The sequence below is a fragment of the Berghia stephanieae genome, chromosome 1, assembly GCF_034508935.2.
Source record: "Berghia stephanieae isolate SIO BIC M18660-M18661 chromosome 1, UCSD_Bste_1.3, whole genome shotgun sequence".
Classification (NCBI taxonomy): domain Eukaryota; kingdom Metazoa; phylum Mollusca; class Gastropoda; order Nudibranchia; family Aeolidiidae; genus Berghia; species Berghia stephanieae.
Window position 1 is genome coordinate 37,445,107 of NC_088360.1, and position 14,458 is coordinate 37,459,564.

A 14,458-nucleotide genomic window follows, 5' to 3' on the forward strand; every position below is an offset into this window, starting at 1 on the left:
CAAGGCTTGTCTTGTTAGTCATACAATCTTTTCTATGATTTTAATACTTTATCTCAACGTCATTTCTTAACTTTAGACAAGCCAATTTTTTAGCAATTGCCTTTGCATCTGAAATTCATGATCCTTGTTGAGGCGGTAGGAATGTTTTGGTTTGGTTTTTTTGAGGGTTTTTTTTACCCCCCCCCCCCCCCCCTCCTCTCTCTCTCTCTCTCTCTCTCTCTCTCTCTCTCTCTCTCTCTCTCTCTCTCTCTCTCTCTCTCTCTCTCTCTCTCTCTCTCGCTCGTGTATAATTCTTAAATGTAAAATGACTATTTAGTAACTAAAACTTGGTTAAAAGTTTTTAACAGCAGACCAAATTATTTTCTTAAGTTCAATTTGTAGTTTTATGAATGTCTAAACTTTACCTTGATAAAATTGTTTTCCTCTATGATGTTCTTACAGTCTAGCCATTCACCCAGGCAAGATGAAGATCGCCACTGGTCAAGTGGCTGGACATGAGGCCAAAGAGGGAAAGGTAGATACATTTGTCTCGCTATCAATCTGTGTGCCTGATTTATTCTTGTTTGTCTGCATGATGCCTTCATTCTGTGTTCCGCATTTACCGTTTATTGTTTCAATGTAACAATGATTTGCTTTCTACGACTGACTTAAATTTTGATTAATTATCACCAAATACACCATTTAAAATCCAAAGAATTTAGGATGTGTCACACTCTTTATTTTTTTACTTTGATATTAACTTATTGTTAATTTATTGTTAATATATATATTTTAATATATTATATTTTATATATATTATTATATATATTTATATATATAAAATATATATATATAGTATATTTTATATATTTAACTTGCATTTGGTGTTTTATATTTACATTTCTATAATTGCATTATTAAATTTTACCTGTTTTACGTTACCATTATTTCAAATTCATGTTCCAAAAAGACGAATTGAGAGATCTGAAGTATTTTCTTAGACATTTCTTCAACTAAGTAAAATTATTAATATTGAAACAGAAATGCATTCAGGGAAGCCCTTTTTCCAGCTAAAACCGGCTTTTTGAAATCTTTTGGCTGAACCTGGTCGGTATTGGTTAGTTTATTATTTTTTAAAAAGTTGAAAGTATTGGTTGTTTTAAAACAACAGTTAAGGGGAAGCTAGATGGATATGTATCCTTGTCTCCTATCATTAGGTTGCCCCTATGCTCATCTCTTCTTCCATTCATCTATCCCATTCAACTAACAATTAATCATTCCACATCTATTTATCCAGCCCTCCACACCCATCTATCCGCCCATCTTCATATTTATCCACTCATCCATCCATCCATCCATCCATCCATTCATCTATTCATCTATACATCAACCCAACCACCCATCCATTTATACTTCCATATTTTCATCCACTCACCCGATCCGCTATCCAATCATCCTTTTTCAAAGTCTGGATAAGAATTAAATCAGTCAAGAGGAGAAGGAGTAGTAGAAGAATGGTGTATGGGGGATGTTTTTGATTGTTATGCTTATTGTCAACCTTTGACCTTTCTGCCTGATCACGACATAAATTAAAAGACAAATTTCATGACTCGCATTGATCTCTTAATGTTGCTCAAGCAATGTGGCTGCTTTACTCCAATCAGCATTTCAAAATCGGTTGAATTTGCTTAAAGGGCCCTGCCAGTTTGATCTGTGCATTTTATGCAAGCTTTTGTTTCATTTACTTATTTAGAGATTGAATATATTTGCATAAATTTAATGCATTTCAATATGTTATGGCCATACAAGTTGGTGTTCATGCAGACCTGCCTACTTGAAAATGTAAAAATTCGTCTCTTTTAGATGATATGTATTGTAGTTGCTATAGTTAACTTTAAAACAAAAATCATCAATTTACTCTCACAAGGATTAAATAATACTTCAAAATCCTTAAAATTATGTAGTCTGGCCTCGACTTTCATATTTTAATGACTTAGAGATGTCCATGAAGTTTTGTAAGTGGAGCCAAAATTTCCAAATTCTACGAATTTTTCATAATAGTAGGCAGTTTTGTGTTCATGTTAACTGTTTAAAGTTCCTTAACTTTGAATATGCTTGTATGCTTGTATTAATAATATAAATATACAGTGTGGTGCATAAGTCGGTATCGGTAGTTTCTCTTCTGTGAAGTCAGTAGCAATTTATTTTATTACCAAATTGAGTAAAGAATGCAATGTGGTTTAAAGATAAGCTATATTTTGATTATCTGTCTGACGGGAATATAAGCAATTTAAGTATTGGAAGGGAATATAAGCAATTTGAGAATCGGAAGGAAAGAGAATCAATTTGAGTATCGGAAGGGAAGAGAAGCAATTTGAATATCTGAATGTTTAAGGCTCTAATTGTTCTTGCATGTGTCAGTAATCTAATTTAAATTATTGAAATGAGTTTAAAATTTGTATATATGACCTACTTTTGCACCATCCTTTATTTGATATTCCCTGATATCAAAGTACTGTTTTATGTTGTGGGCATATTTTTTATTTTGCAATCAATTATATTCCCCCGCAATTCATTGGCTAGAGCACCGGTAAAAAATCTAATGGACCAGCAGCAGCTCCTCAAGACAACTTTGTGAGTACTTTGTGAGACTTTTGTGGGGGGAAATGATAGGACTCTAAATCTCGATTTCTACTCTAATTATATTGTATTGTGTTGGATTCTGGACATTGCAAGTGGCAAACTTAATGGAATTAGTCGAGAGAGAGAGAGAGAGAGAGAGAGAGAGAGAGAGAGAGAGAGAGAGAGAGAGAGAGAGAGAGAGAGAGAGAGTGAGAATTCAGAAGATTTATCATTACTTTTAATATTTGGTTGAGACCTTGTAACTTTAATCTGCTATAACTTTTCATTTTAATCCAATAAACCTAAAAGCATAAGATAACTTAAGATATCCAAAAAGTTTCCTTATGTCCTCCGTGTGTTATTCATTTGGCACATGAGTAATTACTTGTAATGAGATAATTTGATGAAAGCAAGCTTCTCTGCATCAAATTTCTTTATAAACTGGCATTTTGTAGCTTGCTTATTGAGCAATTTAAGTTTTTAAAATATTGTTTACATTATTTGTGAAAGAATTTATTTGCTATAAACATATGATATGTTTTTGTTTTTTTTTCAAAGAATGTTAACGACTGTGCTGGTATGAGAATAGTGTGAATTGTATGATAATTTTTTATTTTACGCTTGTATTTTTCTGATCTCGAAGTTGCCCGCCCATCTGCTGCTGTTTTTTTTTTTTTTTATGCTGTTATGTGTTTAATGAGATTCTTTCTCTTTCAGTTCTCATGTTTCTATTGTGATATAAAGCTCGTCTCATGTAGAGTTGAATTTCTAAATGAATACAACAACAAATGTTCTTTTATGATATGATTTTAAAATGTGTTGATAATAGTCATTGCTTGCAAGTATAACTGAATTATTTTTTTCCATGACCATTATGTGAAACCTTTTCTATGCTCATATTTGTTACTTTTTATACGAGTTAAATTTTCTACCTAAATATCACATTTGTTAAGCATTTAAAAACTCCATTTACAGCTTTAAAATATTTCCTTCATCAAAGCATCAATTATTTTTACAAAAACAATTTATCATATTCACTCTCCAAAAGGAACTAAATTTAAATCCTTTTGTTTCCCATTTAAGCCTCACATTCGTATCTGGCACTCAGCCAGTTTGACAACCCTGCAAGTCATCGGTCTTGGATTCTTCAGCAGAGCTGTTTGCTGTGTTGCTTTCTCCAAGGTGGTAAGTCAATCAGAATCTACATTATCACTGTATTGTCTCCATGGCCTAATTCAGAATTTGTAAATTTTTGAGACTTGATATGATAGCAGCAACAACTTTTTGCTTTCAAAGGCATACTTATAAATGAATTGCAATGTTGTATTTTAGATAATGAAATGACTTTAGGATTTTTAAGGGTAAAGATCTTTCTGCTGTTGTCTTTTCATTACCTAGATTGCAACCAAAATATTTTAGATTTCCATTCATCTGTCTTACTTTATTGAATGTCAGGATAACTGTGAGCAACTTTTGGCTGTAGATGAGGCAAATGAGCACATCCTGTCTGTGTGGGATATCAGTAAAGACAAGGCACACAAGATTGCTGATACTAAGGTAAATGTTTTTGTCTTTTATTTAGTGTACATATTTAACCCTCTGAATGTGATTATAATTGTGTCTCCAGTCTTCTTTGGCTTTTGGTATGGAGATGTGGTGGGTGTGTATATATTGCAGATAACATATCCCAGCATCTTCTTCTTCTAGTAGACCTGTTAATTCTCAGTCAATTAACTGAAATCAGTCAATTTGTCAAATTCAAATATTTAAAAAAGGAAAGAAAGAAAGAAAGAAAGAAAAAAAGAAAGAATTCACAAATCGTAGTCGAATGACCGTAAAATAATTAGGAGTGTTCCACAGCGCTACGCATAGCTCATGGGGACTGTTTATATTAACGATGTATATATTGCCAAGACAAAGCGACGCTTTTTATAAAAGGCGTGTCTGAACACTTCCCTGGGTATTTTCACACATCCTTCGTTAAATTATTTTTTCACTTTCCAAACCCGTCGTGATCCCAACTGTAGCCAATTTTAACTGAGCCACCGAGCGATAAATTTCACTGTTTCATCTAAGCCAAAATTGACCACATTTACCTGGCGAGTCTCAAAACTATGATAAAGTAAATTGCGAATGCCGCAAGTCCGTTATGTAGACATCTTCAAATCGAAAGTTAGGATAGATTGCTACAAGCACATTTCGATTGCCTCACGTTGTAAACAAACTGGTTGACCGTTTCTTCACTGATTGAGTACCTGATCATAAGGAACAATGGTAAGTAGCCTAATTAATTCCCGTGCAAATCAGGACGTTTTCTGGCATTGTTTTGCTCAAGCCCAAGCGAGCTTGCTGTTTTGTGGCGATTTACCGTCATTTCGATTCTTTGAATTTTTCCGCTACGCCTGCCGAAGTTTCTTCTTGATAATTCACTTCTACTTAATAATTCAGTGTATTGGCCTGAAGTCATATTTATTTAAGTTTTTTTTTTCTCTGTCATTTACTGATTGAAAATCAAGTTTGCTCATTGCTACATTATTCTAATGTTCTCACAATGGCTGAGCTGTTCGTGGATCGCAATTCAGACTTGTCGAGCATCGATAAAGATGTGAGTCCCGTGAGGAATAGATTCAATTGGTCATGGCTAGAAGTTAAAGATAATAATGGTGATTATTTTTCTATGTCAAAAAAATTCTAGAGGCAGGAATATGACTTTGATGAAGTCATCTTTACCTATATGGATGACATGCTTATTTGGTTTATTTAGCATTCCTTCTACATCAAATTGTGGCATACTTCCAGTAAGAAATAACACTAACACCCACTATTTTGATATATTGTATTTATCACTCTCCTCTCCAATGATGTCCTTATTTTTTAAAAAATAATTGAATCTTCAGTTTGTCGAAGAGTTTCAGTCAATTTTTATAGAGCTCATTTACAGGTCTATTCTAGGTTCCATGCCTGGTCCAGGCTTCGGATACTGCATGAATTATCTCTCTCCATTCCTCCCTGTCTCTTGCTTTTTCAAACAGCTCTTGGATTGTTAGGTTGGTGAAGCCCTTCAGTTGGTCTATGAGTGTTTTTCTTTGTCTCCCCCGGGCGCGTTTACCAGGTATTTTTCCACAACTTGCCAGGTTTTCATTCTTATCTTTCCTTACTATGTGTCCGAAAAAGGATAGTTGTCAATCCGCTATTAAGGGCATTAGTTTCCTTTGTTGGTATTTTTGTTTTAGCACTTCTTCGTTCGTTTTGTGTGCAGTATACGATATTCTCTGCATCCTTCTCAAGCACCACATTTCAAAAGCTTCAATGTTCTTTTGTGTTTCTGCATTTGTAGTCCAGCTTTCGCATCCGTATAACAAGATTGGCCACACGTAGCACTTCAAGACTCGGAATCTAATCCGAACGACATCTGTTTGTTTTTCAAAATGTTTCCCAGGTCCATGAAGGCCTGTTTGGCTTGAGTTATTCTTGCTCGTATGTCTCGGTTACATCTTCCATCTGTTGTCACTATTGAACCTAGGTATTTAAAACTTTCTACGTTGGTAAGTTGCTCGCCGTGAATCGTTATATTGCAGGTGTTGTTGTTTTCGGGGTTTTTCTGTATTACCATGCATTCCGTTTTGGTGATATTCACTTCCATTCCCTTGGCTTCACTATCTACTACCACTTTGTCAACAATCTTTTGAAGTTGGATTTCTGATGTTGCAATGAGTACCGTATCGTCTGCGTATCTTATATTATTTATGTTGTGACCTCCTACTTTTATTCCCTCCATATTAGCTATGCCCCTCATGATTGTTTCTTGGTATAGATTAAACAGATCTGGTGAGGCAACACACCCTTGACGGACTCCTTTCTTAATAGGAATGGAATTTCCTGTAGAGTTTCCGATTTTGATAGATGCCTGCTGGGTGTAGTATAATGTTTGCATGAGTCTGAGGTCTTTCTCTCATCAGCGCCAATGGAGTGCAGTTGTTTTAGTATTTCTTCGTGGCGTACTCTATCAAAAGCTTTTTTGTAGTCGACAAAACAGAGGTATAGTGGGGTCTGAACCTGTATAGCTCTTTCACTTAAAACACGGAGGAGGTATATTGCGTTCCTTGTCCCTCTGTCAGGTTGGAATCCATATTGTTCTTCTGCGATTTCGGGGTTAATCTTATTCCTTAGCCTGTGGATAATTATACGCAACAGTATTTTGTTGATGTGGCTTATTAAACTTATAGTTCTAAAATTTTCGCATCTGACTGCACCTGCTTTCTTTGGTATTGCTATGAAAATAGAGTTACAGAGATCTTCTGGAATTTTCCCAGTGTTGTATATATTGTTGAATAATATGTGAAGTTCATCAATTGCTAGATCTCCTAGGCTTTTTAATACCTCTACAGATATTTCATCAGGGCCTGTTGCTTTACCATCCCTCATTCGTTCCATGGCATGTTCAGTTTCACTTTTGGTGATGTTTGGTCCGCTTAATGGTTCTTTGAATTTCAGTGGTGGTTCATTTCTATTTGGATCATTGTACAGTTCGCCTATGTATTCTACCCATCGGCTTTCTATATGTTGTTCTTCAAATAGCAGTTCCCCTTGTTTGTTTTGGATACAACTTCCTGCTGCTTTGCTTTTCCTTTTCCCTGATAGTTCTTTTATTCTTTGGTGAGCTTGTTGGGGTTGGGTTTGTATTCTCTTTCGATTTCGCAGCATTTCCAGTCTAGATAGTTCTCGTGTGCCTCGATGCATTTGGATTTAATGTGGTTGTTCAATGTTTGGTATTCTGCAGACCCTCTGTTGCATTTTCGTCTTTCTTCAAATAGGTTTAGAATTTCATTTGTCATCCATTCCTTTTTGCTGTTTATTTGAGCTATTGGTAAATGCTTTTCTGCAGTTGCTTTGACACACTTTTGGAATATATCATATCCCAGCATACTTTCCATTTATTTTGATGAAATTCAAATAACGCTTCAGCGAGGGGGGGGGGGTGATAATTTTCTTGTTCTTGAGAATGCACCTCACCACAAATGACCAAATCTGTCAGTTTATTGAAAGAAGAATAAGATTTTTTTGTGTTTGGGCATTGACTCATATTACTTACGCTTGGTCTTTTGTTTTTCTGTTGTTTTTTATTACTTTGAATGCTGCTTGATCCAGAATTTTAAATAATATCTTGCCTAACCTGGCATCTTACAGAGTTCTACAGAACCAGTTCTTGCTGCAGAGTTCCATCCAACGGAAAAGAACAGCATTGTTACCTGTGGCAAGAGTCAGATTTCCTTCTGGACTTTGGAGGGTGGATCTCTGGCCAAGAGGAATGGAATATTTGATGTAATTATTGTTATCATTATTATTATTATTATTATTATTATTATTATTATTATTATTATTATTATTATTTTTATTTTTATTTTTGCGGGTGGTTGGATGGGAGCATCACCCTTGAATCATATACCTATGATGTTCGCATGGGTGTACGATCCGATAGTGATGTCGTTTCTTGTTCTCTTTACTAGCCTATCCTGCTTCTTTGGTTTGTGATTGTATTTTTGACAGGGGATATTTTTTTTTCTGTAAATCTTCTGCCTGTTTGTTCTTGGTTATTTGTAATTTAGCTTATGATATTTTAGGTTATGATTTTGATTTACATTTGTACTATTTTTGTTAGATTGCTTGTTTTTTTGTTTCAGCGGTCTCTCATATAACCTCAATTGTGTTGGAAGAGACCTAAAGCAACAAACAAACAAACAAAATTTTTATTTTTATTATTATTATTATTATTATTATTATTATTATTATTATTATTATTATTATTATTATTATTATTATATATTTTTTAAAATTATTATTATTATTATTATTAGTATTAGTATTGATAGTAGTAGAAGTTGTAATAGTAGTATTAGAATTATGACTATTATTATTATTATTATTATTATTATTAGTAGTAGTAGTAGTAGTAGTAGTAGTAGTAGTAGTAGTAGTAGTAGTATAAGTAGTAGTAGTAGTAATAGTTGTAGTTGTAGTTTTTTTTTCTACCATCATGACTGTCATATTTCTCAGCATCAATATCATTGTCATCACCATTAAGATTTTTGGTTTTCAGTTCATTATTTTTAAAGGGAATGCACTACACACATTTGGCTTATTTGTTTCATTTATCACTATTTATATTTTCATTACAGAAACATGACAAACCGAAGTATGTGCTCACACTGGCATTTACTGATGAAGGAGATGTTCTCTCAGGAGACTCTAATGGCAGCATATTTGTCTGGGGTAAAGGTATGTGATATACGGCTAAACAACTGTCATATGATTAGGGTAATGCAGTCACAATATTTGTGATAATATAATTATATAACTAATGACAAGGGATGTGGTAGTAGTAACAGTAATATGATGATGATCTCAATTATGATAAAAATGATCACGGTGATGATGACCACAATGATAAGGATGATGATCATGATAATGTATTGATAATGAAGGTACTTATGCAATGCATTTCCAGTACTAGTAGTACAATGCTTAATCAGCATTCCAAGATAGCTAACATCACTGAGGTTTGTGATAATTTGTGATAACATTTCCATCCCAATGCTTTTTTGCCAGGTGGCAATAGGATAACCAATGCAATTGTTGGAGCCCATGAAGGTGGAGTGTTCTCCCTGTTTGTGGCCAAGGATGGCACTGTCTTGTCTGGTGGAGGTAAAGACAGGAAGGTCATTGAATGGGACAGCAACTTCAAGAAAACGGGCAAGGAATCAGAGGTGGGTGTACATTAATTCGTATTTTGTGATTTATTTTTTCAATTATTAATTAATTTAATTTTTTAAAAATTTTCTTTCCTATTTTTCTGTTATTTCTTTTCATAATTTTTTTTTTTTTTCAAGGGAATGGGCATTCTGAAACCCTAAAGTTAAGATTACCTTATTTTAATTACTTTTCATCGACTCAAAAATAGGGAGGGAAGGGGGTGGGTGGGTGGGATAATAAAAACCTTATTTTAATTACTTTTCATTGACTCAAAAATAGGGAGGGCAGGGGGTGGGTGGGTGGGATAATAAAAACATTAGCATTGTAATTTGTAATGGATGTATTGAAACCTTCATTGTATTTCTTTATTGAACTAAAAATATGTTCAATCAGGATCAATATTGATACTTGGGCTTGGGTTTTTATATAGTGTAATTTCCACTAAAGTGCTCAAAGCACTTTACAAGAAGTGGTCCCTGACCAACAGCAACACGTAACATGTAGAACGAGGTGATATTACAAATTTTCTTTCGACAGAGACAACGCTGTTGATGGCCAGGTACTCATTTTACACCTGTGTATGGTGAAAGAATGTGAGTAAAGAGCCTTTTCCAAGGACTCAACTATGCGCCGAGCGAGGCTCGAACCCAGGACCTTCCAATATGAAATCGAGTGTCATACCACAAGACCACATAGTCGCACATTGTACGAGTTATTAACTTTTCATTTGGAATCACCACGGCTATTTTAACAATTTCCATGATAATTTCTGTTTTGCTTTAGTCCAGACCTGCGTACTTGAAAATAAAAATCGTTAGTCTTAGATTAAAATTGTAGGGATGTAGTTTACCCCCCGTACAGATTAAATAACATTTTCAAATACTTAATATTATGTAGTCTGGCATCAACTTTCATTTTCATTTTCAATTAGTTTTTAAAGACTTTTTAGAGATGCTCATGAATTTGGAACCAAAATTTCATAATTCTACGAATTTTTCATATTAGGCAGGTCTGTTTGTCATTCTTTCTTTCCTTTTGATTTCAGCTTCCTGAGGCATATGGTCCAGTGAGAACACTTAGCCAGGGCAAGGGAGGTCTCATCTTGGTGGGAACCACAAAGAACTGTGTACTCAGTGGATCTCTGGATCTGGAGTTTTCTGTTATTGTCCAGGTGAGCAGAAGTATGAGATTCAAGGATTTATAGCTATGATAGTCTTATGTAAGGCTGGAATCCATTTATAGATGACTTGGTAGATATCTCTTGCATGATTATTTTAACACAAGCTTCTCTTTTGTGTTTTGAGAAAAAAAAATGAATAACTTTAAGTTCGTTTCAATAATCAGGAAACATTTCAGATTTTTATTCAATTTCGTGTTGCTAAAAATATTTTTGTCTATAAATTCAAATATGACAGTTAATCAGATCATAATGACCTCAAATTTTTATTTCTTTCAATGATTAATTGGAGCAAACTGTTATGACACTTTTTCTGCAAATCATTCTTTTTAAAAAAGTTCACAATTTTTCTTAAGGGCTAAGTGTATTTTAGATTCAATTATTTTCATAAAGACTAAATATATTTTAGACCATGCTTTTTTGGTTTTTTTTTCTTTTTGGACATTTTGTTCTTTTGATAATCTAAAAGAATTGAACGAACTTCCTTTCTTTTTTTTTTAATCCTCAGGGTCACACAGATGAGATGTGGGGTCTCGCCTGTCATCCGACTCAGCATCAGTTCCTGACATGTGGCACTGACAGACAACTATATGTGTGGGACTCACAGTCCAGAACTGTTGTTTGGAACAAGGAAATGAATGTAAGGTTTATTTAATTTTCACGCCCCCTGTAATTAACGCAAAGTATTTCTTAAAGTGGCAAGTAGCGACTTTTTGCATTATTCTTCCACTCTCATCCTATTGGTATAACACAAGCTTTACACACAAAGGGACCTGTATTAAACCGTGTGTAGTCAAGATCTTTTTTTACTGACCCCCCTGTCCTCCCAGCATTGATTGCTTACTGTTAGATCTAGCGTAAATTATTTTGCAATGACTATCATCTTTACCAAAGTGTAGCAACTAATTGGTATATTCTGTTAACTCTCTCGACTTCACCCTCATTGAAAATCTAACTAATTTGTTCGATTTCCATGCATATCATGAAGCCAACTGACGGCTGTAAGAAAACTAGTTTAAAAAGAAATTTTGAAACATTTGCTTTACTATTGATTTCAAGATTGCATTAAACTTCAATACACAATAATATTTGTATATCAAGTTTCCGACAAGATTTTCATATTTTCAATTCCAAAAGATATATTAAATAGCTTTTTTTTCCAATATCATGTTTTACAGGATGGCATCCATTGTTGTTCATTCCACCCAAGTGGAGCCATCGCGGCTATTGGAACTTGTGTTGCCAGATGGATGGTACTGGACCTTTCTAGTCGGGAGGTCATCTCGTTTCACACTGATGGCAATGAGCAGATTGAATGCATTCAGTACTCTCCTGGTAGGTCATTAAGAAATTGCCATTTGATAGAGAAAATCTTTTCCAGACATCACTATACCGAATTCTCTTTTCTTTGCCATGAGTCTGTGGGGGGGGGGGGGTTGTTTTTTTGGTCATTTTTGGGGGGTTTTTTAAAGGATAATTTCATTAGATAAACCATCAGAGAAAACTTACAACTGTCACATGAAAATTAAAAAAAAAAAAAGATTATATTGCATTGTAAAAATTGTATAATAATAATAATGATAATAGTAGTGATAATAATGATGATAATGATAATAATAATAAAAGTAATGATGAATGACTGAATGAATATGACTGTGCTGTCTCTATGGACGCTTGCCGTGAATTTGTGTGTTACTTCGATTGTGTCAGTCTGTTTTTAATATCCAGTTAGTAATAATAATAATAACAATAATACATTTTTTTGCCCATTAAATTGCAGTACATGTGAGGTAAACTTTACTCAAATAATTTGGGGGGGGTTTGACATGAAAAAAAACATTCACATTCACAGATGCAAGCATACACTTAAACAGCACACACATACACACATATCTACACAGTGAGATTTATACATAAGTACATGCGTACATCTCCACATGCATAGCATACATGATAGAGGAATAGTACATTGAACATACTGTGAACAAAAGAGTGATATGCATAGAGTATGTGCAGATAGATATTTGCTGATAGTTGTAAAGGAAAAAGATTTATTATATGACCACTCAGAGCTCAAATTGATCTATTAAAATGCTTTAAAATTTATGGAGACTAAGATAAAGGGAGTAAATCTGACTCATGAATGAACAACACAAAATAAACGACGTTTCGGCCGAAACGTCGTTTATTTTGTGTTGTTCATTCATGAGTCAGATTTACTCCCTTTATCTTAATCTCCATTTTATTGACTCATTTAGGTACCTCTATTTATTAGTTTTAAAATTTATACCTATAGACTTGTACATTATCAATCTTTGCAATATTTTTTTACAATTTCAAGACGTATCTATTTTTTTAAAAATTATTTTTATTTGCTCTTTTCAATTACGTAGATGGATCAATGCTTGCCGTGGGTTCTAGAGACAATAATGTTTATGTGTATCAAGTTTCCGAGGATGGAAAGAAATACTCCAAAGTCGGAAGATGTTCAGTGAGTAATAATTGTGGATAGTGCCATAATACTTCCTCAAATTTATTAAAGATTAACGATTATGAAACCAAATGTTATTGAGCTTCAAAAAATATGTATCAAAACAAATGTGTTTGTCACTTTTATTGACATGATTTGGGACACTGTCATTTGAATGTTGTATTGCATTGGAAAATTTTGCAGTTTCCATTCATTTCATGGTAGGCTATTTAAGAAAAAAAAAACAACTGATATTTCACTTTGTTCGTTGTACCTGTTTTTAAAACTTATTTTTTTCAAGTTCAATAATTGGTTGTTTATTGTTAATAATTTTATTTATTAAATGTTTTTTGTCGATTTATTTACTATTTAACAGTCAGAAGACAGACTAATTTGTCATATCCAAGAATAGTTCAATTGAAAAATGAATAAATGAATAAGATTTTAAAAATAATTTAAGAGGATTTATAATTTCTGATTTCTCTCAAGATCAGAAAATTTTAATTGCATAAAAAAATGTAATAAGGTGAAATCTGTGTCAATTCTCTGACAGAGTTTGCCTTCATACCTTGATTTTGAAAAGCTTTAGTCAGAACGATTTATGTGAGAGATTAACAACATCCTCCATTCACAAAAACACTTTTTCTCACGTCACCAGGGTCATTCCAGCTTTATCACCCATGTAGATTGGTCTGAAGACAGCCAATACCTAGCCAGTAACTCAGGGGATTACGAATTGCTCTTCTGTAAGTAGACTTTTATAAAAGGTTTGTTTTTTTTGTTTTTTTTAATATGTCCTTCGACGAAGCATCATGAGATGCCAGTACCTAGGCATTCCATGAAGGAATATAGATAATGCATCAAACAAACATCTTGTGTCAACAGGAATCACCCATGTTGTCCAAAGTAGATATTTATCAACTCTATTAAGTGATATTAATAAGTGCCCAAAGGTGTCCGACATATTTTAGATAATGAACTCAGAACTTTTTTTAAACCAAGAGAATAATAGATCTTTTAAGTCGTCAAAGGACAGTCTCATCAAGTAAGAAAATGTTTTCCTTACTTGATTTCAGAGTGAATGTTTATTCAGTTGCATTACCAGGTATTGAATGCTTATTCATTAGAAACTTGGAATTAGACACAGGAAACTTTTTCTAAAAGATGGACAACAGGCACTGAATTCACTGGCCGATAATACAACGGAATCACTAACAGATGAATACCACTGTGATATTGTAAAAATAATGAATGCATGACTTTACCTTGAAAAAGCATCTCTTAGTATCAAGGATGAATACCAGCACTATATGACTACTACATTTACACTTGGGATCTATCAGTTCTATAGACATGGTAATTTTACTCCAATGAGCTACCAATTCTTGTGTTTGAATCAATGTTTATCAGGAATATCAACATCCAAACATGCTTACAATCATTTTTTTAAAAATTTGGAT

The 14,458-nt window shown here is 33.7% G+C and overlaps 1 protein-coding gene across 50 annotated transcripts in view; it reads left to right on the plus strand.

Moving 5' to 3' along the window:
* The window catches only part of LOC144973446 (echinoderm microtubule-associated protein-like 2), an 82,408-nt gene that overhangs the window by 62,433 nt on the left and 5,517 nt on the right, over positions 1 to 14,458 (plus strand). For 27 of the 50 annotated variants that reach the window (XM_078916298.1, XM_078916011.1, XM_078916068.1 and 24 more), the window contains 11 exons: positions 442 to 514; positions 3,685 to 3,786; positions 4,057 to 4,158; positions 7,789 to 7,923; positions 8,778 to 8,877; positions 9,208 to 9,365; positions 10,397 to 10,522; positions 11,037 to 11,168; positions 11,707 to 11,863; positions 12,922 to 13,019; positions 13,657 to 13,744. In XM_078916298.1, the coding sequence (XP_078772424.1) occupies positions 442 to 514; positions 3,685 to 3,786; positions 4,057 to 4,158; positions 7,789 to 7,923; positions 8,778 to 8,877; positions 9,208 to 9,365; positions 10,397 to 10,522; positions 11,037 to 11,168; positions 11,707 to 11,863; positions 12,922 to 13,019; positions 13,657 to 13,744 (1,271 nt within the window). Of the gene's footprint in view, positions 1 to 441; positions 515 to 2,562; positions 2,614 to 3,684; positions 3,787 to 4,056; positions 4,159 to 7,788; positions 7,924 to 8,777; positions 8,878 to 9,207; positions 9,366 to 10,396; positions 10,523 to 11,036; positions 11,169 to 11,706; positions 11,864 to 12,921; positions 13,020 to 13,656; positions 13,745 to 14,458 lie in introns of all 50 variants that reach the window. The other 23 variants (XM_078916317.1, XM_078916002.1, XM_078916077.1 and 20 more) reach the window with 1 other exon arrangement.